This window comes from Varanus komodoensis, unplaced genomic scaffold (genome assembly GCF_004798865.1).
Source record: "Varanus komodoensis strain SLA01 unplaced genomic scaffold, ASM479886v1 scaffold9, whole genome shotgun sequence".
Lineage (NCBI taxonomy): Eukaryota > Metazoa > Chordata > Lepidosauria > Squamata > Varanidae > Varanus > Varanus komodoensis.
Genome location: NW_025336598.1, coordinates 6380711 through 6408395, shown reverse-complemented (window position 1 = coordinate 6408395; position 27685 = coordinate 6380711). Strand labels below are relative to the sequence as shown.

The following is a 27685-nucleotide window of genomic DNA, read 5'->3' as shown; positions in this document are numbered from 1 at the left end:
AATACTAACAGGGATGGCCTGGTGGACATGCCCCTGAACTGGGCATGTTCAGCCTTGAAAAGAGAAGACAGGGGGACATGATATCCCCCTATAAGCACCTCAAAGGCTGCCACAAAGAGGAAGGTCAAGTTCTCTTCTTGCTGATGCCAGAGTGTAGGACATGGAATAATTAATTCAAGTTGCAGCAACCCAGATTCAGGCTGGACATCAGGAAAAGCTTCCTCACTATCAGAGCAATATGACAGTGGAACCAGCTGCCTGGAGAGCTGATGGGCTCTCCCACACTAGAGACATTCAAAAAGAAACTGGACAGCCATCTGAGTGGGATGGTGTAACGTGGAGGCCTGCAACAGCATTGGACTCGATGGTCTTCATGGCCCCTTCCAACTCTTCTATGTTTCTGTGATTTTATGAACTCAAATAACATTTTACAAGTATCTGTTATTGCATTTTGATGCTGCAGTTGTATATTTGCTTCGCTGAAAGCAAACCAATTGAACTCAGTTGAACTTTCATTTGACAAGACGTGTATGAGGTTGTGCTAACTGCAATTTGCATTTGAATTACCAATTTTGTTTTATGAAACAAATAATCTGTGCAATTGGAATTCCGACTTAATCTGGTTGTGTGTTTAAAATGGAAATTCAGTTCAACTTAACTAAAAAGCCAAAATATTCTTTGCAATGATGTTAAGTAACCAGTCTGCATTGTAAGATATGTAATCTGCTAATGTGATATTGAAACCACTTTTTTGATGCTATATCTTACAAACAGGGAAAAATGAAAAGAACTTTTTCTTCAACATTAAACCAAGTGGAATAGTTAACTCACAAAAAAATCCTTAAATCTATTTGTCACCTCTATTGTATATTAATCAGGAATATGATTTAGGTCATACCTGAATGGCCTAGTGCTTTTCCCTACTTTCTTCAATTTAAGCCCTAATTTTGCAACAAGAAGCTCATGATCTGGGCCACATCCAGCTCCTGGTCTTGTTTTTACTGATCGTATAGAACTTCTCCATCTTTGGCTGCAGAGCACATAGTAATGAGGAGCTGAAGAAGCCAGAGGGAGTGCAGAAGAGCAGCAAGGGATGCAGGGAAGGGAAGGAAGGAAGGAAGCCGGAAGGTGAGCTGTCTTGATGTAGGCCTGGCACAACTCTGAAGTGAAAGGGGACAGGGGTAGGTGCAGGCTGCCCATGAGGCCTGCATTGATGTGCCAATGTTGTGCTGTGGTGCAACAAGGGCGCTATCCCTTGGTTGTGACCTGGGTTGCCCAGGAGTCTTTCCTGAGAACTTTGTTTTCCCTGAGGAAACAGGGTATCCAGCCTCAAGCGAGGGTAGTGTAGGCAAGACAAGCCGGGGGTGGGGAGAGTAGATATAAGTATCACTGAGAGGTGGCCTATGCCACATCGGGAAAAGGCCATGGCAGGAGTGGCAGGTGTTGCTGCTACCTGCTGAACGTGTGCCATGTTTGTCTATCTCCCCCAAGAGGAGCCAGGTTCCCCAGAAACCAGTCAAAATCAGTCAGGTGAAGGAACTAGGTCAGGGTCTCAGGGGCAGGGTGATGTAGGGACTGCAGGGGCTGACATGGCTACTACCCTGAAAGTTCCTGCTCTGCCAGGGAAGACAGGAGGAAGATGGTGGTGGTGGGGGGAGCTAGGGAATGGGGTTCACAGGAAAGAGCTGAGCTGAGATGTATGTACACCAACACTAGGAGCATGGGAAACAAGCAGGAAGAGCTTGAGGCTCTTCTGGGAATAGATGGAAATGACTTGGTGGGGATCACAGAAACGGGTGATAAGCAGGATTGGAATGTCAACATAGAGGGGTATGCTCGGTTTAGGAATGACCAGAAGGGAAAGAGGGGAGGGGAGGGGGACCAGGTACAGTTGATATGGGTAACACTGATGGGTCTAGTGGGTGCAGGAGGCAATGGCAGTGGGGAACATCCTAGACTTGATTTTGACCAACAGGAAGAATCTGGTGGATGATATGCAGACCAGGGATGCTCTGGAAGCAAGTGACCACTCCATCCCATGCTTCAAGATCAGGCGAACAGAGATGAACAGTAGATCAAGTACTAGGAGATGGGACTTCATGAGGACCAACTTTGGTCAATTGATGGTCAGATTGGGAGAAGTCTCCTGGGAGAGAGTACTGGAAGGCAGGGGGGTTCAGAGATGTCTTGGGGGCACAAGCCTTAGCAATACCGCTGATTAGCAAAGTGGGGAGGCCTGGGGGGGGGGGGGGGGAACCACCATGGATGAGAAGAGAGGTGGCAAGAGGGGTTGGAAGAAAAAAGGACCTCCACAGGAAATGGACACTGGGACAAGTGGACAAAAGTGGACCAGGGAAAGGCAGAAGAATTCTTCACAAGGCTAAGGCTGATTATGAACTGAGACTTGTCCCGAATGTCAGGAACAACAGAAAGGGCTTCTATTCTTATGCAAATAGTAAGAGGAAGGGGAGACAGCTGATGGGGCCACTTAAAAGAGAGGGAGGTGATCTGGCAACTGATGTAATGGAACAGACACAGATGTCAAATGATTATTTTGCCTCTGTGTTCTCCCCAGTGCAGGTTGGGGGACTACCGAGGCGGGAGCACATGAGGTTGGGATTATGGGGCACAGATTGGAGTCACTCCTCTAGAAATTGAGGAGCTCCTTGGGGCCCTGGATGTTACAAAAGCATCTGGTCCTGATGGGTTACACTGGAGTATACTTCAGGAATTGGCAGGGGTACTTTTACATCCGTTGGCTTTCATTTTTGAGGCCTTGTGGAAAACAGGACAAGTACTGGAAAATTGGAAGGTAGTGTCAATGGTCCCAATCTGCAAAAGAGGTAGCAGAGGAGACAAGGGTAATTACAGGCCAGTTTGCCTAATGCCCATTGTGGGAAAGATGATGGAAGAGCGCATAATAACAAAAGCTCTAGAAACCCTACACAGGGAAGGGGTCTTGGCTTCTGCAAAAAAAAGGTCCTTCCAGATGAATCTTGTGGAATTCTATGACAAGGTTTCGATGTGGCAGTGGCCACAACTGGGGAGCAGGCACTCCAGATCCAAAAGGATCTGGACAGACAGTGGAAGTAGGCAGGGAACAACAGGATGGCATTCAATTGGGACTTGGGAGTAGGTGCCATAGAGACAGGATTGGTAACAAGTGGCTGGAGAGGAGCACTTGTGAAAGGGATCTAGGGGCACTTGTCAATAGCAGGCTAAACACAACTCAGCAGTGTGATGCAGTGGTTAAGAAGGTGAATGCCATGCTTGGATGCATAGCCGGAAGCATGGCTTCCAGATCAAGAGAAGCGCTGGTACCGCTCTATAGGACTCTAGTGCACCCACAACTGGAATACTGTGTCCATTTCTGGGCTCCACCTTATAACATCACTAGGTCAGTTCAGCACAGGGTCACAAGGATAGTGGCCGGATTGGGGGATACTATATGAGATGAGATTGAGAGAGCTGGGTCTTTTCAGCCTGGAGAAGAGGAGACTCAGGATCTTATAGCAACCTACAGGTATGCGAAGGAGTGTCACACAGTAGAGGTTCATGACCTGTTCTCCCCTGCAGTGGAGGAAAGGACACTGTCCAATGGGGCAAAGCTCAAGGAATTGGGTTTCAGCTTGGATGTCAGGAAATACTTCCTTACAGTTAGAACCCCTAGAATATGGAATGGACTTCACAGGAGATGGTGGGGGGCCCATCAGTGAGGGTGTTCAAGGAAAGATGGATACGCATTTGCTGGGTATTACATTAGAGGAGCCTGCAGGAGCCAGGGGTCAGATTAGATGGCCTGGGATACCCTTTATGGCTCACTTTGTTTCTATTTCTCATCACTGAAGAGTGTTGCTCTCTATTCATTCTTGCAAAATCTCCCAGAACAGGCCCACATTTCTCTCTCCTACACATTTAATTTCCATTCCCTCCAGCACCTGTGCAGTATACCACCATGTTCATCTTGCATTGAAGGCGTAAGTAAATTTGCTAAGAAAGACTGAAGAGGCTACTTCAAACTGATGATGGCTTTGGAAACAGAGAGACAGTGCAAAAAACATGAAGGGAGAAAGGGAAAATGGCAATGAAACTTTCATTTCCATTTAATAAAAATCTCTGTCAGGGTTGGAGTGGCTGAGAAGTGCTGCAGGTGCACTTGGGAGAGTGGGGGTAGGGTGGGGGTAGCACAATGGAGCGATCAGGAGGAGGCTGTGAGAACAGGGAAAGGATGGGGATTTCATTCAAAGGGGCTGCCAGAATGGGTGCCAAGTCTGGGAAGACAGAGGGGAAGCAATGATACTATTCTGCCAGGCTAACTAGTAAGGTCTGAGCATCTGACTGGTACGAAAAAGTTTGGTTTATAAATCCATGTACTACAGAAAGACAGCAAGGTTGCTTGCCATGTTGTATGAACCCGGCCTCTGAGACAGCCAGATAAAACCCATCCATGGAAGAGATCATGCAGTGCTTGGAGTCACTGCACAAAAAACGTTAAGTGAAGGAAAAGAAACAGTGCTGTATCACACAATGTAAAGAAGGACAATTTGTCATCCTTGATAGCATTCATTCTGTCAGAAAGTGGTTGCCATGCTGGCCATCTCAACCTAGCTAGCTTATTTGACTTTTGCACTTTAAGGTCTCCCGAGATGACCAAGTTCACAGCCTCTACTGATTGTTCAAATGTTGATTTCTTCAGTCCCCTCCTACTGCTTGAGGAACTTTCCTTTTTTTTTCCTTTTTCTTTTAATTGAAGAGCCTTTCCACCACAAATTGCAAGGCTCCCTAGATCAGCTTCTGTACAAGGGATCTGGAGAATGGCCAGTGTAACACCAATTTTTAAAAGGGGATTTGGGAAATTGCAGGCTGGCTTGCTGACTGTCTGCTCTGGGTAAATTGGTTGAAAGTGTTTATAAAGACAGCATGATGAAGCAAATAAAAGGACAAACCCTGCTGATGAAAAAAAAAATCAGCAAAGGTAACTCCTGTCTCACTAACATTTTAGAGTTGAGAGTTTTGCTACCAAGTGGGTAGTAATGATGTGGTGGACATTGTTTACTTGGAGTTACAAAAGACTTGTAATGAAGTCCCTCATCAAACATACCTCAGCACACTTAGCAGTCAAGAAGAAAAGAGGAAGCCCTCTTATGGATCAGAAACTGGTTAAAGAGAAGAACAAGATTAGGAATAAATGTTCAGTTTTCCCTGAGGAGGGACATAAACAGCAGTGACATGTGGGGTCAGTGCTTTGCAACTTATTCATAAAGGATCCAGAATTAGAAATGAGTAACAAAGTGGTCAGGTCTGCAGATGATATTAAATTACTTAGGTAGCAAAAACTGAAAGGGATTATAAGGAGCAGCAAAAGGATCCCTCCAAACTGGGAAAATGGGCATCAAAATAGCAAAAGCAATTCAATAATGCATACTGGAACAAAAAAAAAAAAATCCGATTTCAAGTATAACATGATGGTATCTGAGATAGTGGTGGCTAACCAAGAAAGGGAATTTGGTGGACAGCTCAATGAAAACATCAACCCTGTGTGCAGCTGCTGTAAAAAAAGACAAACTCCATGTTAGGCAGAATTAGAAGAGAAGTTCAAAATAAAATTGCTGATGTCATACCCTCTGTACACAAACCTGTGGTGTGATGGCAGTTAGAATACTGCCTACAGTTGTGGTCACCAGACTGAGAAAGGGTGGAAAAGGTGCACAGAAGGGCAACTGAAACTATCAGCTGTTGGAACAACTTGCCTAAGATGAAAGGTAAAACAGCTGAGATTATTTATCCTAGTAAAAAGCCTAGTAAAGGAAGACATGATAGAGCTGTACAGATTTATCTATGGTGTGGGGAAAGTGGAGAGGGAGACTTTTTTCTCCCTATTGTTTAGTCTGATACAGAATGGCTGTTCTTAAGTGTGAAAGGGTCAGAAATGGATAAAATGCAAATAGTTATAAGAGACTGTCTAAAAAGCTATAGAATATCTGCAACTCTCATGTGTCAAAAAGATTTTAACATTTCACTTCTGATAGAAAAGCACAGGAGTTAACCCATTCCTGGTTACCTTTCCATAGTAGAGAATTGCACAAAGACATCAGCTTGCACAAAGTTGTCAGATCCAAAATCAGCAAAATGGAAAATCAGAAGCCTCTGTGAAAGTCAACTGAAAATCATTGATTCAATTCAGTTTTTGCCTTTTCGTAATCTCAGTAGCAGCAACAAAAGCCAGAGCCCTCTCACATTTGACATGAATCCAGGGAACAGTCTGTTGCTGTTGTTATTATGTGCTTTCAAGTTGTCTCTGACTTACGGTGACTCAGGAATCTCCACCTTCCAAAATGTCCTGTCCCTGTTCAACTTTTGGAAATTCAAAGGTGATTCCATTTTATGGAATCAAGTCTATCTCATTGTTACCTTCCTCTTCTTCCCTTGACTTTTCCTAGCATTATTGCCAACCTGAGTATCTAAAAAATATGTTGGATAGCTTAGAATGCAATTCTTCCCTGTCTGCAACATGCCAGGACACATGTGATTATTTAGTTCAGTGACAAAGGAGAAGAGGAATAGAAATTTTGAGTAAATATTAATCAGTCCAAACTGGAATGAGCCCAGTTCATAGATATCCTTGGACGTACTGTTAACAACAGTCAGTGCAGTCCTATACATGTATACTCAGGAGTAAGTTCCATTGTTTTCAATGGAGCTTACTCCTTAAGTATGGATAGGATTGCAGCCTAAATGTCCTGTTTTTGTTTTTAACCCTCTAAAACTAGTATTTCCTTCAGCACATGAATACGTTAATTATTAACTTTCATTGAATAGTGATTACTTTAAAAGTTAAACATACTCTAAAATCAAATGAGTTACTAAAATCCCCAATGTCAGTTTGAATTCCCACTTTAGCTTCCAGATATCCACAGTGCCTAGTTACAGGGTGGTTGGTGGTGGTAAGAAAAAGAAAAATACATACAGGAAAAAAGGATGGCAGCCTGCATTTCTCCCATACTTGTTGCTTTGTTTTTGGCTTTGAGCAGTGCTACTAATGGGATGGTAAGTGTGAATTTTTGTTTGCTTCTAACAACATTACCCTACATATGTCTGCTCAGAAGTATGTGTTCTATGGGACATACTTTTAATAAATGTTCTTAGCACTGGAGCTTAAATTTATTTTGCTAAATAAATTTAGCAACATTATTTATGTATGTCAGGTAGTGGCATGCACCCCCCCCCAAAAAAAAAGATGCCAAGGAATAGTAAACACTAAATTTGAAAGCCAGACACAATATTCAAGGACTATTTCTTCCTATGGCAAAGGATTGGAGATACATATAGCCTTACTAATAATTCAGTACTACAACTGAGAGAGAAGTACACTATTAGTGTGGTACCAAAGAATCTGATGAAGTGGTAAGGTAGCCTACATATATAGAAGTCCTTCCACTTTGAAGAGACATATAAAACAACAAGCTTGAGCTATCAACAAATCTAATCTTGTCAATTAGATGAAACCTCTAGAAAGGCTTTAGCTCCTCGCACCCTTAGAAAATAACCTTTTAAAATGAGATAATCCGTGTCCTCGTGTCCAGGAAGAGATGAGCTGGACAATGTTTAATGCAAGATCTGGTAGATTTCAAAATACAGGCATGCCCCTCATCAAATGGACATCCAAGTTCAAACTATAAATAGAACATTGGCTATTTTGTTCCCACACAGTATATGCTGTCTTGTTTTTATCTGTAGGTGGAAACAAAGAGTTTCGGTCATGAGTCAGGAGAAACTCTGCATGATGTTTATCGACCCAAAGGTACCAAAAATTTGTACTGAAGCAAACTAATCCTTCCTTTCTTGCTAGCTTGCTCTTATGGCTTGTAAAATAACTTTCTAGATGGTCAAAATGTAGGTGAATTGCCATGATCCAACAAAATATCTATGCACATTGTCAGTGCTAGTTGTGACGGAGTTAATCTACTGGTCATGGCTATTCCGAGTAAGCTAACTAAATTCCCATTTGCATGATGGGCTTGGGTAAGAAGGGCAGGGAAGGCATGCACAGCAAGTGAGGAGAGGCTCCCTGTTCTGTTCCACTTTTAAGCCTTAAAAGATGTGTCAGAGTTCTCTCCATGCTTTCTAGAAGGTGGTACCAAAATATTGGAGGAAACTTCCTATTTATTACGGTTGGTGATATAACAGCAGTTCAACAGCTAAGGAAGTTCCTTAAAAGCATATGGCAGTCCTTGCTGACAAAGTTATGCAGTGCATGCTCACTTGCATTCAAAGTCTAGAATGTTGCCAGCACTCCAGTAATTTCAGAGACACCTAGTCAATTCTATGTATGATACCTTTCCTTTACTTATGGGATATGGCCTTGCAGAGGAAGTGGGGACAGAATGCATAGGTTGGAGAAGCAGCAGGGGCTCACACTGCCTTTCTGAAAGAAGAAATGCAGCACAACTGCACAATCCTTGCTTTTCCATTCCATGTGGTGGGGGAAGGAAACACAAGGAATGTGGTCCTTTCAGAAGGCAGATACACCTTGTGAGGGTCCTGATCCTTGCAGTTCCTTTCTGTGTGGTAGGAAAAAGACACACAGATCTCTGTACTTGAAAGAGGATACTGGTGGGAATGGAACAGGCACCCAAGGTGTGCAACTGGAACATCAAGGAGAGGCAGATCAGTTGCCACCCCACACTCCAAGTTGTCCCTAAGCATATGCCCAGTCTGCCATAATTTATTATCTGCCCTCAGAGAGAACTGATTGGGAAGAAAAAGAAAATGGGCAATTTCTATTGTTCTATTCTATTCTATTGCCTTCAGTAAAGTGGGCAGAAAGAGAACAATAGAAAGATTGGAGAGACCTGGACATATCTACAGATATTCATAATTAGCTGCAAAAGGATGAAAGATCCATCTTTTTACATTTCCTTCAGAATTTCAGAAATGTGTTAAAATTTTATGTGAAACTTCTGGAGCTAGAGTTATGACAAATGGAGTTTTGTCTGATTTTTCTTCTTCTTCTTGGGAAAGGTACTAGGGCAGGGATGTCATCTTTCCCCATTGATACTGTGGCAGCTAGACAGCCGTGGCATATATTTTTCATATCAATTGCAGTTTAACATATTTTCAAGTGTAAAATTAACTTTATCAGAAAGTCCAGATTTAAATATTTCCAGAGAGCCAGTGTGGTGCAGTGGTTAAGAGTGATGGTCTTAGACTCAGGTGATCAGGGTTCTAGTCCCTGCTTGGCCATGGAAGAAAAGGGCATTTCTGTTGAGGCACCCTAGCTAGGGAATGAGCTTCTTAGTGGTATCTACATTGTATATTTATTTATTTAAAACTTTTATGTATAACATCTCAGGACAGCTAATCTGATGCCAGGTGAAGACCTTATTTTTAGTCCTTCAGTTTTCGATTTAAATCTGATATATTTTAAACTTTGCATTGCTGATAGGTTTTTTTTTTTTTTTTTGTATTTTATACTGTAGTTTTAAACTGTTGTGGTGCATTTTATGCTCACAATTGTTGTGAACTGCCCAAAGAGCTTCAATTATTGGGTAGTACAAAAATGTAATACATTGATACATACGTTTCATAACCAGTAGGTGTTGAGTAGGGATATGCGTCAGCATCTCTTGTATGGCAGGTGCACCACACAATTTTTTTTAGCAGGGTTCTCTCCTTCCTCCTAGTTGGTATCTGGAGCATTGCTCCAGAGATCCTATCAGCCTCTCTGCGCTCTCAGTTCACTGTGAGTTTCCCAGGGTGGTGAAGTGGTTAGGAGTGTGGGACTGTGACTCAGGCAATCTGGGTTCTAGGTTCTCCCCGCTCAGTCATGGAGCTGACTGGGTGACTCTGAGCCAATGACTCTCAGCCCAACCCACCTCACAGGGTTGTTGTTGTTTGTTGTTGTTCTGGGGATAAGACTCAAAGCAGGAGAAGGAGGAGAATGATGTAAGCTGCTTTGAATTCTTCTTTTAAAAAGGAAAATGTGAGCTATAAACCTCATAAATAAATAATATTGGCAAGAAACTGTTTGTTTGGCAGATCTGAAAGGGCAGCCTGTTTGGAACCTGTGGTCTATTTAGCCATCTTTAGTCACTGAACAGAAGTATGCACCTAGGAGAATTTAGTTAAGAAGCTGCTGATTGCTCCCAGATCTATTAGAAATCACACTGTGAGGCTTTCAACAAAAGATAAATAGGGCTTATTTACTCACAAACAATCCATACGTGACTTACATGTAGTAGACCTGCTGGTATGTTCAGCCAGGCTATTTTGGTTCAAAAGAAAGGTCCATTGTAAGATGCTTAGCTTAGAGCAGGGGTCAGCAACCCGCAGCTCTGGAGCTGCATGTGGCTCTTTTATCCCTCTGCTGCAGCTCCCTGTCACTCAAAATATGCGTCACAACTGCCAATGTGCGACACCCACCAGCACGCAATTTACTGAGCTTTTCGACCCCCGGTAGGCCAACCATGGATAAATCCAAGAAAAGAAAAGTTTCAGAAGAAAACAGAATGTTTAATGGAACGTGGACAGATTCATTTGCTTTCACTGCTGACCAGACTGGTTTACCAGTATGCTTAATATGTGGTGAGAAATTGGCAAACAGCAAAAAGTCAAATGTTGCAAGACATTTCCAGAATAAACACACAGCCTTTGCTGAAAAATATCCAGATGGAGATGAGAGAAAAAAAAGCCATTTCGGAACTGATGCAAAAGGTTGATCTGAGCAAAAATCATAATTTAAGTTTGGCTTTTTATTTCATAAATATGAGGAGGACTCAAATAGACAATGAGTATTTTATTTGAAAGTAACCTTCAACCCAGCATCTTTTTTTCAGAGTTCAAAATGTTTTTGTTGCATGCACAAATAAAACATTGTTTTCTCTGTAGCAGTTCATTGATTTCATAAATGCAGCACACTATAGTTTTTTTTTTACATAGCATAAAGGTAAAAACTGATATATACAGTGTTATCTTCATTTTAGATGTCAAAAGGGTTTTGTGGCTCCCGGAGTTTCTCTTTTCTGTGGGAAACGGGTCCAAATGGCTCTTTGAGTGTTTAAGGTTGCCAACCCCTGGCTTAGAGAGATGAACCTTCTCTCAAGACAAGAGAAAGGGAGAGCACAAATGCTCATATGATTCTTTTGCCTTTCCAGGTGAGGTGAAAGGAAAAGCAAAGCTCAGGCAGAGAAGTCAGTCTCATCTTATCTATGGCAAAGCAAACAGAGTGACTAAACTTAAAAAATATTAAAGTTTAAAATACTGTTTAAATAAAAAGGTTTTGGCCTGGCACCGAAAAGAGTATAAACTTGGGTCCAGGCTTAACTCTCTGGGGAGTACATTCCAGAGTCTGGGCGCCACAGCAGAGAAGGCCCTACTCAGAGTTGATGACCTTTTTACCTCTCTTAGAGAGGGTTCCCCGAGTAGGGCTGTTACCATAGATCTTAAGGAGCATGAGGGCATATAAGGAAGGAAGGAGACATTCCTTCAGGTATCCTGGTCCCAAGCTATTCAGGGCTTTATAGGTCAAAACCAGCACCTTGAATTGGGCTCGGACTTCAACTGGAAGCCAGTGGAGCTGGTAGAGGACTGGTGTTATGTGAGAGTAACGGCTGGTCCGCGTCAGCAGCCTGGCAGCTCTATTCTGTACCAGTTGCTGTATCCAAACTGTTTTCAAGGGCAACCCCACGTAGGGCACGTTGCAGTAATCCAAGCGGGAAGTTACCAGAGCATGTATCACTGTTGCTAGGGAGTGCTCATCCAAGAGTGCCTGGAGTTGTCCCACCACCACCCTCTCTAACACCTTGCCCAAAAATGGAATATTGGCCACCAGTCCAAAGTTGGTGGCCACCTCTGGGTCCAGGGATGCCTTCTTCAGGACAGGCTGGATCACCACCTCCTTCAAGGGGGCTGGGACCTGGCCCTCCCTCAGTGAGCCATTAATAACCTCCTGGACCCAGGGACTAATCCTGTAACTGGTCTCCTTAAGGAGCCAGGAAGGGCAAGGATCAAGAAGAACAGATGGTAGGACGTTCCATCCCAAGCACCTTGTCCACATCATCAGACTGCAATAACTGAAACTCATCCATTAAAGATGGACCAGATGGAGCTCTGGACACTTCCCGTACTGGAACAGTATCAACTGTGGAGTCCAGATTGCAGCGAATCTGAGCGATTTTTTCATTAAAGTTCTGGGCAAAGTCATCACAGCGGGCTGCCGAGGGTGTGACCACGTCATTTTCCTGGCCAGCATGTGTGAGGCCTCACACTATTTGGAAAAGCTCTGCCAGATGGCACTGTGAGGAAGCAGTGGAAGCGGAGAACTGCCTCTTCGCCGTCCTCACCACCACAGCATAGGCACGATAATGAGCATGTAAGTGTATTCGGTCAGATTCGTCCTGAGATTTTCTTCGCCTGTGCTCTTATTGTCTCCCAGCCTGGTTCATCACCTGCAACTCAGGCGTATACCATGGTGCCGAGTGGGCTCTGCTAGGTGAGAGAGGATGCTTAGGCGCAATCATGTCGATTGTCCTGGTCATCTCCCTATTCCACGAACCGACCAGGTCATCAACAGGAATGCCAACTTTATCAGCCGGAAAATCCCCCAGAGCCTTCAGGAATCCATCTGGACCCGTCTTGCTCTGAGGGTAGACCATCTTAATAGGGCCTGCACCCTTCCAGAGGGAGGAATCAGCCCCGAGCAGAAACCTCAAGAGGAAGTGGTCTGACCATGACAAAGGAGTTAAGGTCAAGTTTCTCACTTCCAGGTCACCCTTTTCCCGCCTCGTCAAGAAAACCAGGTCAAGCATGTGACCTCTTTCATGGGTAGGACCAGTGATATGTTGAGACAGCCCCATAGCTGCCATGGAAGCCATGAAGTCCCGAGCTGCCCCGGATAGAAGCGTCTCGGCATGGAAGTTGAAGTCCCCCAGGACCAACATTCTCAGAGTCGCCAACACCAGATCTGAGACAATCTCCATCAGCTCAGGCAGGGAGTCTATTGGGCAGGAGGGTGCATGGTACACCAGCAGAGTCCCTAATCTGTCTCGATCGCCCAACGTCAGATACAAATACGCAAGACCTGGCCTTGAAGGGACAGGAAGTCCCATGAGGGGAATGTCAGCTTGGTGAATTAATGCAACTTCCCTCCCCTCCCCTCCCGGCGTGATCAGTGTTGTACCAAGTATCCGGGTGGGCATAATTGCGTGAGGGAGACATCTCTCCCTTCACCCGCCCAGGTAATACATACCAGGTCAGCCCCCTCATCCAAGATCAAGTCATGAATGAGGGACGTCTTGTTATGGACCGACCTGGCATTCAACAGCAACACTGTCAGGCCGAGGGGGCAGCTGACATTGCTGCCAGGATCCTTCTGGTTGGGGGAGTAGCCAGAAGAGGGCACTGGTATCAAACATCGGTCCCTCCTTCTCTCATGCTGGCCAGTTAGACCCCCCAATGCCATACCTCCCCCTGCCCAGCACAACCCCAATGGTGGCGCCCTCATACTCCCAGGTAAAACCATCCCAAGTTAAAACCAAATAAACCACCGTCACTCAAAAGAAGAAGGGAAAGGGGAAGGGAGAAAGAAAGAAAAAAAAAAAGAACAAAAAGGCAGAATCCCTGGCCCAGCCCAATCCCTTGTGGCCCCAGATGGCAGCGCACTGACCTTTGGCCATCGCCTTTTGGCCGCCGGTGCAATGTCTGGCATGAGTCTCCCAGGGGTCCCTGGGCTGCCCGGCAGCAAAAGCGCTCTGTCTGCCCCACCCTCTGCAGCAGCTCCACCCCCTCCACAGCACAGCTCTCACCTGTGCCTACTGAGGCGAAGGGAGCGAGGGCGGGAGTGTGGAGTCTCTTCCGCAGCACAGATGACAGTGGCGGTGTCTCTGTCCCCACGTTGTGCTTGACAGTGCAGGTCGGCACAATGAGGGGCAGGGGGCCAGTCTCTCGGGGCACAATGTCCAGTGTGTGCCCAGCAGGAAAAGAGCTCCATCTGCCCCACCCGCCCCACCCACCAACATTTATTGGAAGTATGTATTGAGGCTGAAAGCTACACTGGTCTCCAATGTATGTTTATATCTTTTTATTAATCACAAATATAAGACGTTTTTAACTTTCTCAAAGATGGAACTCTGGGAAATCAGATGCATGTCTCCTGGCAGACCATTCCTCAGCTTAGGGGCAACCACTGCAAAAGTCCTTGGAGTAGTTGACATTAATTTTATGAAGCAGACTTCAGAAGATGATCCCCAGAGGACCTTGACTGGCAAGATGGAATGTATGGGCAAAGGTGCTTCTGAAGGTATTTTGGACCCAAGCCATGAAAGGCTTTAAAAATAAGTACCAACATCTTGTACTGTATCTGGAAGCATATTGGCAACCAGTGGAAAGACTTTAAAGTAGGAGACATGTGGTGTCTCCATGATGTCCAGAGACTGGTCTGGCTGCCCTACTTTGTACTAATTGCAATTCCCCAAGTCAGCCCCTTCTTAGAGGAGCAACAGTCTCCAAGTATCACCATCCGGAACTAAGAGGTAGGAATGGAACTACTTCAAAGCAGTGCTTCTGTTCCCATCAATCTCGGACAATCCAGAAGGATAGTATGATCAATAGTATCGAAGGTTGCTGAGAGATCCAACATAACCAACAGGGACTCACTCCTCCTGTCAATTATAAGCAGTATGATCATCCACTGAAGAGAGCAAAGCAGTTTCAATTCCATGTTCCACTCTGAAGCCAGTTTGAAACGGCTCCAGAAAATCAGCATCACTCTGGAGCTGCCCTTTCTATCATGGTATGTTTGAGATTGGTCTAAAGTTAAGGTCCAGTGGGTTCAAATTAGATTTCTTGAGGTGGAGCTGTACAATAGCCTCTTTCAGGCAGGCAGAAACCCTACACTTTCTGAAGGAGGCTTTGATGATAAAACATAATAGCTCCCTCAATGCTTCCATCCCTTGGATTACCCGCCAAAATGGATACAGTCTGAGAAGGCAGGTGCTTTTTCTCATTAGTCCAAGCAGCCTGCCAACATCATCAGGACTTACAAACTGAAATTGATCCAGGATAACCCCATCCTTCTGTGTCAATCTCCACTTCCAAGATCGCATCAAGCTCAGCATTTACCTGACAAATCTTATCTGCAAAATGGTTGTTAAAAGCATCACTGTGAAAGATAGTTTAGGGGACATTGTGATTTGAGACAAATCCCTTACCACCCTATACTACTCTGGTGGACATGAATTTGCAGACATGATGTGAGTGGAGACAAAAACACTTCCTTGCTGCTTGTATGGCACCTCAAAGAAATGAAGATGTTCTTTATGAAGTGTTTTGTCAAAGATCAGTCTAGATTTCTGCCATTAGTGCTCCAGTCATCATTCTTGCTGCTTCGTACACTGGAGCTCCTTTGTATTGCAGAAAGCTCATTTGGAAGCAGAATGGAGAGGATGCTCATGAGCAATTATGTCTAAGGCCCTAGTCCACTAACGATTTCATGTTTTGACTAGGGACACTCCAGGATCACTGGCAGAACTGGCCAAAAAAAAAAAAACAACAACAACCCTAGGGCTGTCTGGTAACCTATTGGATTCATAAGACTTCAAGGGTGGACCATTGTAATAGGTCAATCATTTCTACAGGGGCACAAAAAGGGGGCTATTATCTTAGCCTTGACCAGGTAAGGACCTGACCAAGCCAAGAATGAGGATGCAGAAACCTCTGTCTTCAAAACCACCTGTTCTGAGCTGCACATAGCATCAAGAGTGTGCCCAGCAGTATGTGTGGGTGCCATGATCCACATGAATTCACGGGCAGTACCAGACAAACTGGAGTTGAAAGCAACATTGAAATCCCTCAGGATTTCAATCTGGGGGAATCCAGCACCAATTCTGAGACCAGTTCCATGAGTTTGGCCAGAGATTCTGCTAGGCAAAGAGGAGGCCTATATACCAGAAGAAATCCCAGGCTGTCTCTGGATGAGAACTGTGAATGCACACATTCGATGTATTTCAGCTCCTTAACAGGCTGCCTGGATGTTATTTTTATAGATCGTAGCCATGTCACCCGCTTTCCCACTTTCCCTTACCTGCTCCACAACACAATGGCCAGCTGGGAGAGTCTGTGTCCATATGGGACTGCTATCGTCTCCTAGCCAGGTCTGTCAGACATGCCAGGCTGATCTCCTCACCTCTAACCAGATCATGAATTATTGTAGTTGTATTATGGGAAGACACTGGATCATAGAATAGAAGATTTGGAAGGGGCCATGAAGGCCATTGGGTCCAACCCCCACCTGACACCAAGTTACACCATCCCACTCAGATGGCTGCCCAGTTTCGCCTTGAATGTCTCTAGTGTGGGAGAGCCCACCACCTCGCTAGGCAGCTGGTTCCACTGTCATATTGCTCTGACAGTGAGGAAGCTTTTCCTGAATCTGGATTGTTGCATCTTGAATTGACTATTCCATGTCCTACGCTCTGGTATCAGCAAGAAGAGAACTTGACCTTCCTCTTTGTGACAACCTTTAAAGTACTTATAGAGGGAGGTACTTATGTTCCCCCTCAGTCTTCTTGACGTTAAACATGTCTAGTTCTCTCAGTCTCTCCTCATAGCGCAGTGTTTCCAAACCCTGGATCATTTTTGTTGCTCTCCTCTGGACCCTTTCTAATTTTCCTGCATCTTTCTTAAATCTTGGTGCCCAGAACTGGACACAGTATTCCAGGTGAGGTCTGACTAGTGAGAAGTATTGGGAAACTACTACTGCTCATGATTTGGAACTAATACTTCTATTAATGCATTCCAAAAAATAAAAATGTTCTACATAAAATGAATAAAATAAAAATAAATAAAATAGCATTTACCCTTTTTGCAGCTGCATTGCATTGTTTGCTCCTATTTAGTCTGTTGTTCACAATTACTCCTGCCAGTGCCATACTGCCTGTTGGCCTGCAACAGCTGAATGATTGTTCCCCTAAACATAATTCACAAACAGCAACTGTTATGGCCAGGCAGTTGGAACGTGGGGATGGGGTGGGGGGCTGTAGAGATGTGAAGGTGTCCAGAGACCTCTTCCCCACCAGTCCTCAAGTCCCTCACCAGCCCTGGGTGCAGGGTGCCAGGCAGAGCCTTTGCCCTGTCCAGCAGATCCAGATAGGAATCCAGCAAAAATACAAAACCACCTGGTGATGATCCTGTGTCACCTAGTGGTAAGCGTGCTGAGCTAGTACTTATTAGATCTCTGTTGCAGTTCACAGTCAGCCATGAAACTCATTGGGTAACTTTGGGGTACTTACGGACTTTCAGCCTAACTTAATTGTGAGGATATATTGTAAGGATAACATGGAGATAAAGAAAACCTTGGAAGGTTCCTTGGAAGAGGAAGAAAGCAGGGGAAATAAGTGTGATGTAATGTAATAATATTAATATTATTAATAATAGGAATAATAATAAAGAATACATGGGATCTACCTCAATCATTGCAATGATTACAATGGAGAGAATAAGAAATACTATCAAGTTATTAAAATCCTATACATTTTGACAAAATCCCTTGGAATTTTATAAGAAGTTTGCTGCAGTTCTGCTGTGTCACTTAAGGCATAATTCAATGCATCTTTGGGCATAAAAGGCTTAAATCTTGCAGCATGTCCATGGGCAGGCATCATGGGAATTGAAGTCCAAAGCATCTGGATTTGCCTATCCTTGAACTAAGTGGGGCCACCTTATCAATCACTGCCAGGATTCCAAGGCCTGTGATATAACTTCTTGGCAGGGACTGCAAAGGACTGTCTGCTGACAGGGACCCTGTGGCAGAAGGCAGCATACAGGTGATGTGGTAGAACTGCTCAGTATTCTTGACTAGCTTGTTTGATGATGACAGCTATTTGAAAATTAGAAATCTATCAGGGACAGTTATTTGTATCTAGAAATATGCTTCCATTAAAACATGGAAAAACAGAGTAACTTCAGAATTAAAAATATTATGCCCCCCTGCCTTTCTGAATTACAGGAAAATGTTTTGATGCAACCCTCTATGAATATTTTGAGAATGGAGAAAGTTGGGCAAGGATAAACCTAGGAAGAGTGCAGCAATGCACATGTGTTAACGGCCTAACTGAATGCCAACTGCAACAGTACACAGGTATTGCTATTATGAAGTATGTATTTTATTTTACTTTAAGGGAATATATCCATTCGTATGTCCTTCAGGGATCATTCATCCATTCGTATGAAGCACTTATAGAACTTCTGATGATATGCCCTACATAATGTCACAGGGAAGACAATAGTATGAAAGTTATAGTTTACCTTTAGCCTGTGGCGCAAGCCTTAAAACACTTCTAAATTATATATACTCAAAATGTAGTGTGTGAAATGGCTGTATGATCATGATTTTAAATATCCTTCAAACTTCCTGAAAGGAGTTTGGCAAGCAGAGTCCCACTTCCGTGCAACATGCAGCAGCCTTTGTTTGTGCGGCTGCACGCGATGTGGAAGAGAGTTGCTGGTTGCAGAACCTTTGTTCCACAAGCCTTCATAGACCTTATCTCAGCTCAGCTTTCTTTTTAAAATTAGGCCATGCATGAGAGCAAATGCTAGAGGGACGATTTCCATTGAGTTTCACCCCAACCCTACCAAGGACTGAGCCCTATAGTACCTCTCTCCGGTTTGAGAGGTGCCATTGATAAGCACTTTTGAGTCAGATTTCGTAGCCAGCTGTGGATCCACTAGATAGTTGTTCCATTCAGCCCACTTTTACTTAGGTTGCTGATCAGAATGTGATGAGACACTTAATCAAATGTTTTACTCAAGTTGAGATATATTATGTCCACAGCATTCCCACAGTCCACAAGGGAGGTTCCCAGTCAAACAATGAGATCAGGTCAGATCAGCTTCTTCTTTGCTGACTTCTTTATTATCTGTTCCAGAACTGATGATGTCAGACTAACAGGTCTGTATTTCCAGGATACTCCTTTTGAAAATAGGAACTATCAGCTCTCCTGCAGTCATCTGGAACTTCACTCATCTGCCATGATTTCTCAGTGTGTTTCTGAGAGTCTTCCACCAGCTCCTTTATGTCTCTAGGATTGAGTTCATCAGGCCTTGGAGATTTTAACTCATTCAAATAAATTAAGTGTTCCTTAACAATTTGTTTATTAATCCCAAGTTTCAAATACTGCCCCTTCATTTTATATTTTAGTTTTGCCAAGGGGGTTATAGACTTGCTTTTGAGAGAAGACTGAGCCAAAGTAGGAATTAAGCACTTCAGCCTTCTTTTTGTCATCTGCACTTCTTCTTTTCATCTGATACCAATTTGCCCTTCTCACTGAGAAGCTGAAACTTTAAAAATAAACCCTTTTGGTGTCTCTTACTAGTCTCATTCTCAGCTTTAGCCATCCTGATCTCTTTCCTACTCTTCTGTGCTATCTGACGATACTCTTCTTTTGAAGCCCGGTCTTCCTTCTACTTCCTATATGAATATTTTTATAGGGCAACTTGAAGCTTTCCATGGAGACACATTGGCTTCTTCTGGTGCCTTCCTTCTTTGGACTTTGTTGGAATTGCTTGCAATTGTGCCTTTAAAATTTCTCTTTTTAAAATACCCATCCATCTTGAAATACTTTTTTTTGTAGGGTCACTTGCCACAGGACCTTAATTAACATTGTCCTGAGTTTCTTAAAATCAGCTTTCACAACATTCAGAGTATGTGTATGGCTATACTCAGTCTTTACTTGCTTTAAAATCAAGAATTCAAGTATGTTGTGATCACTCTTTTAACTTCCACTTTATTCACTAAGTCCTCCCTATTAGTCAATATTAAGGATTCTGATCCTCTAGTTTCTTCCTCCACTTGTGTAGGAGAAAGTTATTGACTGTGCATGTCAAAAATTCTTGGAGAGGCCACATTATTGAAAAATCCTTGGAGAGGCCTCTGAGCATTGATGTATAAAGACTGAAGCTCATATGCTTTATGACCTGGCTTCTTTCCTAAATTGAAGACTTATTTTGAGATGCTACTAGAGCTCTTTTCTCTGTTATGGTGCACAAGTCTTCATCCACTGTTGCCTCTAAGTTCACGTCTCCCTAGGAACCTCCCAGTAGGATCCAGGTTAAAGCCCTCCTGATGAAATTCTTCATGCTGTGGCCAAACCCATTCTTTGTATGGCTTTCATGCAACACAACATAATGCAATGCAACAACAAAAACAGCTCAGAAAATCGAAAATGTGGGGGAGGGGGGGTAAGGTCATTGCCTGGCACCAGAAGACAACAATGTAGCTGCCAGGCAAATCTCCTCAGGGAGGTCAGTCCAGAAACAGGATGCCACAACTGAGAAGACCCTCTCTTGTAGCTGTTCGCATGAATTTCTTCAGCAGACACAGCCAAAGGCCCTCCCACCCCCTGAGATCGACGGAGGAGGCCCTTCTCCGGGAGCCCTCTGTGAAGGATATTAAGAGGGTGAGTACTCGGAGGAGGGCTTTCTCTGAGGTGGCGCCCCACCTGTGGAATGCACTCCCCAGAGAGGTCCACCTGGCACCGTCGTTATTTTTTTTTTGGCGCCAGGCTAAGACCTTTTTTTTTTTAATGATATTTTAATTGTTAATTGTTGTTTTTATTTATTAGTTTTAACCTATTGCTAAGATGCTCTGAATTTTTAATGTTATTCTATGTTGTTTATCTTCTTTGTAAGCCACCCTGAGGCTTTCTGCAATGGGGACGGCATAAAAATGCTATAAATAAATAAAATATAAATAAAAGGAAGGCTGCTGAGGTTGACCTACAGGTTCAAGCAGGTATACATGGGTGGAAATATTGATTATTGACTATTTTATTTAATTGTATTAGTCAGATGTATATGCCATTTTACAGGGAAGTATCTAATCATAACATAAAATACAATGGCATCAAAACAACAATAATTGCAACATTAAAAACAATACTGTACAGATTAATCAGTCAATAAACCCACATACTTTAACATCCATGGATGGCTCCAGGGAAAGCTTCTGTGAAAATATCTGTTTAAGAAGACATCAGAATGTCAGAATCTTCCTTAAATCCTTAGACAACAAGCCATTAGAGCCTTAAAGATTTCAATTTTTTCTCATAAATAAGCTGGTAATGAGTGTGCTTGAACCAGAACTGGCATTGCATGATCATATTGACTAGTTTCTGTTTGTAGCCCCACATACAGTGCATTGCAGTAATCCAACCATGAGGTTACCAAATCAGGCTACACTATTACCAGGCTAACTTTGTTCATAGAGGGCTGCAGTTGGTACCAGCCATCTAAGCTGGTGGAAAATCTTCCTGACTGAGGCCACCTGTACCTTAAATAATAGTGATGGATGCAAGAGGACATTGTACATCTGGTCTAAAGTTGGTTGAAATGCCCTCGCAAAAAGCAGTTTCCACACCAGTCAACCAGGCAGGTGAATCAGCCTCACTGGTTAAAAATGCATGGTTCATGGTACATGGGCCTGACACAGCATGGATATTTTGTTGTTGTTACATGACACCAAGTCGTCTTCAACCCATGGCAACCCTATGAATGAAAGCTCTCCAAAATGCAGTATCCATTTAGCTTTTCTAAGCTCAGCTCTATTTAATTCCTCCAAATTCAAGGCTGTGACTTCCTTTATGGATTTAATCCATGTCATATTTGGTCTTCCCTTTCAGCTTCTGCCTTTGATTTTCCCTGTGATTGTCTTCTCCAGTGAGTCTTGCCTTCTCATGATGTGTACAAAGTATGACAGCCTTAGATTTGTTTCTAGAGAAAGTTCTTGATCTAGGTCCCACGTGTTTGTCTTTCTGTTGGTCCAGGGTATTTCCAAAGTTCTCTTCCAATACCATGTTTCAAACACATCATTTTATTTCTTGAAAGCCTTCTTCACTGTCCAGCTTTCACATCCATACACTGTGATTGGGAATACAATAGTATGGATGATCTTGGCCTTGGTTTCCACTGAAATATCCTTAAACTTGATTATCTTTTCTGATTTCTTCATTCCTGCCCTTCCAATTCTCAGTCTTCTTCAAATTTATTGGCTGCAGCCTCCCTTTGAATTGATGGCTGAGCCAAGATATGTGAAATCTTTCACAGTTTTGATTTCTTCATTATTAACAACAAAGTAATCTGCTGTGTATTAAAATCCATGGTGGGCTGGGTCACTACTGTATCACATGATTTCTGTGTTCTTAATATTCAGCTGCTACGTTGGTACCTTTTGTTACCCTGCTTTGGTACTTTCTTCTTCCACATTTATCAGGAGTCATTTCAAGTCATTGCTTCTTTCTGTCAGTAGTATAGCATTATCTACATATCTTAAACTAGTGATGGTTCTGCCAATTTTCACTCTTTCCTCTGATTCTGATCCAGAGGATTCTCATAATGTGTTCTGTGTACAGACTGAACAAATAGGGAGATACGCTACAACCTTGTCTGACGACTTTGCCCATGGGAAATAATTTTGTTTCTTTGCATTCTGTCCTAACTGTAGCTTCTTGTCTGTGATACAGGTTACACATCGGGACAATCAAGTGCTGAGGCTCTCCAATTTCGTTCAGGACCTTCCATAGCTCCTTATAATCCACACAGTAAAAGTAGGCTGATCTTCTCCTGAAACTCTTCGGTGCACTCCAATAGCCAACACATATTTGCAATATGCTCCCTAGTTCTTCCATTTTGGAATCCAGCTTGGACATCCAGCATATTTTTTGTAGCATCACTTTACTTCTGTGCAAAGATTAATGCAATGGTTGCTGCAGTATTTTGTATCTCCTTTCTTGGGGATTAGAAAATATACTGAACATTTCCAGTCTGGGGGCATTTATTCTAGAATAAAGAAGGAAGGAAGGAAGGAAGGAAGGAAGGAAGGAAGGAAGGAAGGAAGCGGTAACTGCTGTTTACATATTCTAAGTAAATGACCATTTGGGTTTAAGTTACACATCTGCCAGCTTCCCATCTATAACTGCTCTAGGGGCTGTCAGATACTTTTTACAGTAGTTTTGTGAGAAGACCAAGACATAAATGTGAGAAGAGATAAGCATAGCCACAATCCCTGTAGATTAGAATCTAGACAGCACATACAAAAATAGAATTATAGTCAAGGAAGGATCAAAATATTTCTTGTAACTGGGAATACTTGTTTCAGCTGTTGCATCAGGAAAAGCCATAAAAGGCAGTGGTGAAACAAAAGACACCCAGTGATACTAAGAGCAACTTTTGTCTCTTTGGAGGGAGGTAGGGAGGGAAAGGAATAAATGTCCAACATAGACTTGTAGATATAGGCAATTTATATAATTTGAACTGCTGCATCATCCCTACTGCTCTGTGACAGGTATAAGATTTAGAGCCATCATGTGTTTGCACTGAAGTCTCATGGCCATGTTTTGCAACATTTTGGGGAGAACAGTCAACACTCACCTTACATTTCTGGAGCTGGCAGTTTGGAAATTTGAATTTGAAATATGTTCTGGGTCAGTGGTCTCCCCTTCATTAGCTTGGGGGAAAATCTCTTGTATAGTTTTAAGTTAGTGGGTTATAAATTTGCCAATTTAGTCTACAGTGGGTGATATGTCAGTGAGTGATATCACACACTCTGCATGTTGCATATTGAGGGAGGCAAACATGTATAAATTTTTTCCTGGATGTTGTTTGTGTGGGTAATTATTTCATTAGGGTGGAGCCAATAGATCAGGCTTCTTCAATTCCAATCCAAGGTCACATTTAGAACTTGTAACCTAAGAGGGTTTTGAGCATCACTGCTCTTTATGGGGTTTCTATTCCAGTTTGAATACAGCAGTTATTTAAAAACAGTGGTTTTAGTTCTGCTCCAGAGACTCCAAGAACAATATGTGGTGGGTTCATTTTTTTATACAGGTTCAGATTTTCCTTGCTCGCGATGCACACCTCATCAAGTCAATAGGCACTGAGGAGAAACACAGGCATTTCTTTGCTTAACTCCTCCTACCCGCCTTTTCACCAAGAAAATGCCAGTCTGAGGATCTTACAATCATAGACAAATAAAAGCTTAATTAAAATAATAATAAACAAATGCATTAAATATACAGTTATAACCCTTTGGGCCTAAGGGTTATATATGCAAATACCTCCATGTCATTGTTGTTGTTTTATGTTCCCATGGAACATATATGAGTTATATTATATTACAGCTGTAATGCCTGATATTTGTCACAGATAAAAGCTATCATAGCTGTGAATTGCATCACATGTATTTTAATCTGATCATGTAGATTGCATCATCAATCCATGCCTCCATGGCAGTTCTTGCAGGAAGATTCTCTTCACTAACCTAACAATCTGTGGGTGCAAAGAACCATTTACAGGAAGATACTGCAATATTGGTGAGTATACATAGTCCTCTGCATACAGCTCAAAGGGACAAATCAAATAAAGCACGTTAACTTTTCACTGAATTTTGCCTTCACTCTTTCACTGAGGCCACAGTTATGTCAACATCATTTGTGATTACTTCTGAAGTGATAAGAAATGTTTACTTTGGAATTTGATGGACAGCTCCTAGTTTTGTAATGTTTGATTCCTATATGCGAATACACTGACTTTTGAGTGTGTTGGTAAACTGGATTGCCCCTTTCCTGTGGCACAGCTAGTTTAGTCCCTAAAATTTGGCTTTTCCATACTCTAATGGAAAAAATCTTGAGAGAATAATGAAGCCCTGGTTAGGAAGCTGAAACCCAATTGCAAACATTGACACAACTGTGGGGGACAGTACAGTAGGAGTGAAACCACCATAGCAGCTCCTCGGGTCTCAAAATTTTGTGCAACACATTATGCAGATAAGGCAAATGGTGTCACAAAGGGACCTTTTGTTCTTTTAATCTTGAGAGTGGAGATAGAAGTAGGCACACAGACAGCTAGTACTGGTTTTGCAGATTAAGAGCTCTTTTATTTACTACAATCCAAGGGAGAATCACTTTCACTCACTCACACTAACATTCAACCTCACATACTCACCAGCAAAACCCCACTTTGAGCTGATCAGTCTCAAATGGAGTGATGGGTGACCTGATGAGTCTGCACAATTAAACTTGCAAAGTCCCTGCTTTATATACTTTATCTGAGCTCTTTGTTCTTTAGGACAGAACTCACTGTCCAATCTCATTGGGTTCATTGTTTCACTTGCACTTCCTCCAGAATGCTCTTATCACTTGCTTTCCTAAGGTATCCTTGGGACTATCTGCCAAGCATTGTGACCTTGCACTCGGTCAGCATGTCTCTGCTTTTCATTCAGAACTCAGAGTTCATTTTATTGCCATCCTGCTCCTTACCATTCGTCAGGTTTTCTGAGATTCTTCACCTAAAATAGACCCATTCATTCATCAATTCACTCATCACAATGGGAGCTGCAGTTCTTACTCCTTGCCACCTGGTTGCAAAGTCCAGCAGAAGTACCACATAATTAAATGTTTACAAAAGAGGAAAATAACAGCACTAAGAAGATATGCAGGAACAATGATATATTTTGGCCTCAAATATTCACATATATTGACAATGAAGTAGGATCCAATTATGTTAGATTTGCCCTAGTAATGTCACCAAGCTCAGAAGCTCATTTGATGCATCCCATACTACTTACATCAGCTATATTAGGAACTACAAATTCTTCTCCTGCTCAGAATTTGATTCTCCTCTATGCCTCCAGCCCAGCCATCCCTGAAATCTTTTTCTTTTCCCCATCCATCCACATTAAACCTCACTGGCATTGTACCGACAGGATTAGCAGTTTGCAGACTGAGGGAAAAGAAGGTGACACATTGTCTAGCAGTACACCAAGACACAAATAGCCTCTTTAAAAAATGTTGCTTTTCCAAGGGCTCCTGGAATGTAACTGTTATTCCTTCTCACTGTGGCCTGCTGCCACTGCAACCACCAGCTGTGCCAGCCCAGTAAATGGTACTGAAGAGAAGGAAGAAGTGATTGAGGGAATTAGGGTGCAATCCTATCACCCCTATGATAGATGCACGTGAGCTTATGAGCATCCACAATGCCTTGTGCCAGGTATTTTCTCTAGGTGGTCATTTTTGGCCACCGAAATTTAATATCAAGGAGTGGGAGGGATGGTGGCTGGGATGCTGCTTAGAATCAGTATAAGTCAGTGGCCTTCCCTTCCTCCACTTCCTTCCCCCAACATATTGCTTCTCCCCCTCCAAAGCCCAGTAGTGAAACAACTCATATGCTTCTTTCTGCTCTGGCTGTGAGGGGGCAGGGTGGGGCTGGATGTCCAAAGAATCCTATGGCCTCTCGGGCAACATCAGGAGGTCATAGAATTGCTCCTTTGCTGTAGGTGATGAGGGTGGGAAAGGCAGGAAGGAGGGAAGATGGGGAATGTGGGGTAGATGAAATATGGTTTCTGAATTGTTTCCCACTTTTTCAGGTGAATTATGTTGCCTTCTACACAATGGATGGTCCTTTCCATCAATAATTTCAATGTATTTGTTACGTTTTAACAAAAACAGGAGGATTATATTTGGACCAGCTCTGTGAAAATACCATTTGGGAAGTGATAATGAAACTCTAGCAGATGTTACTTCAATATTTGTTTATTTCTTCTGTTTTATATATCCAGTTCCTAGTGAGACATGTTATTCTGGTAATGGGACAAATTACAGGGGCATTGAAAAGACAACTGTTTCTGGAAATAATTGTCTACCATGGAATTCAGATTTGCTTTACCAAAATATGGATCCAGTGGAACTTCGACTGGGGCCATACCCATACTGCCGGTAAGAAAACACTCAGAAGATGAACTGGCAATTATCAAATGTTGCTGAATGTGTTTGTACAGTCTGCAGAAGACAAGCTTTTCTTCAGCAATATGAAGTAGTTGGGAAGTGTGCACTGAGGTGACGACCAGTGTTGGGGAAATTCAGATCAATTCTTATAGAAAAAGGTTGCTTACATAAGCAAAGGTTGCTTGATTCATTCTGGTTCCTGACTCCAAGCAGAGCAGAGCACATCAGAGCAAGCTGCCCCAGCTGTTCTAGTGCCTCTGGGATATAAGCTCCCAGGGAGTGAGTGACCAGAGAGAGCAAATAGGGAGCAAAAACAGGAGTTTTGCAGAGGAGCAGAGGCAAAGTCAGAGACAGGCTTACAGTAACCCAGCCAAAAATACAATTGAAGGGAAGTTCCCAGATTAGCTGGTTGCTGATTGCTGATTAATTGAATGGGAGTGGACTGATCAGCTAGCAGCAGTTGTGTGACCGGGGTGATTCATTCTGGTTCCTGACTTCTAGCAGAGCAGAGCAAGCTGTCCCAGCTGGTCTAGGGCGTCTGGGATATAAGCAGCCAAGCTCGCAGGGAGTGAGTGACCTGAGTGAGCAAAGAGGGAGAGCCAGCAGGAGTTTGGCAGAGGAGGAGTTATAGTGGAAGAGGAGACAGAGGCAAAGCAGAGACCAGCCTGGACTAGCCCAGCTTAAAGTCTATTGTTTTCTAAGAGACAGTTGAAGGGAATTTCTGCATCAGCTGATTGCTGATTCACTGAAGGGGAGTGGTCTGATCAGCTAACTGCAGTTGAGTGGGTGGGGTGATTCATTCTGGTTCCTCCAAGCAAAGTAGAGTACATCAGAGCAAACTGCCCCAGCTGGTCTAGCGCCTCTGCGAAGCAAGCAGCCAAGCTCCCAGGGAGCGAGCAAACAGGGAGAGCCAATAG

The 27685-nt window shown here is 43.1% G+C and overlaps 1 protein-coding gene across 1 annotated transcript in view; it reads left to right on the top strand.

The window, feature by feature from the left end:
- Positions 1-6918: 6918 nt before the first annotated feature.
- The window catches only part of HGFAC (HGF activator), a 61400-nt gene continuing 40633 nt past the window's right edge, over positions 6919-27685 (top strand). The window contains exons 1-5 of the mRNA XM_044418243.1: positions 6919-7047; positions 7738-7801; positions 18002-18133; positions 24249-24359; positions 26603-26759. Of these exons, the coding sequence (XP_044274178.1) occupies positions 6979-7047; positions 7738-7801; positions 18002-18133; positions 24249-24359; positions 26603-26759 (533 nt within the window). The 5' untranslated portion in view covers positions 6919-6978. The remainder of the gene's footprint in view (positions 7048-7737; positions 7802-18001; positions 18134-24248; positions 24360-26602; positions 26760-27685) is intronic.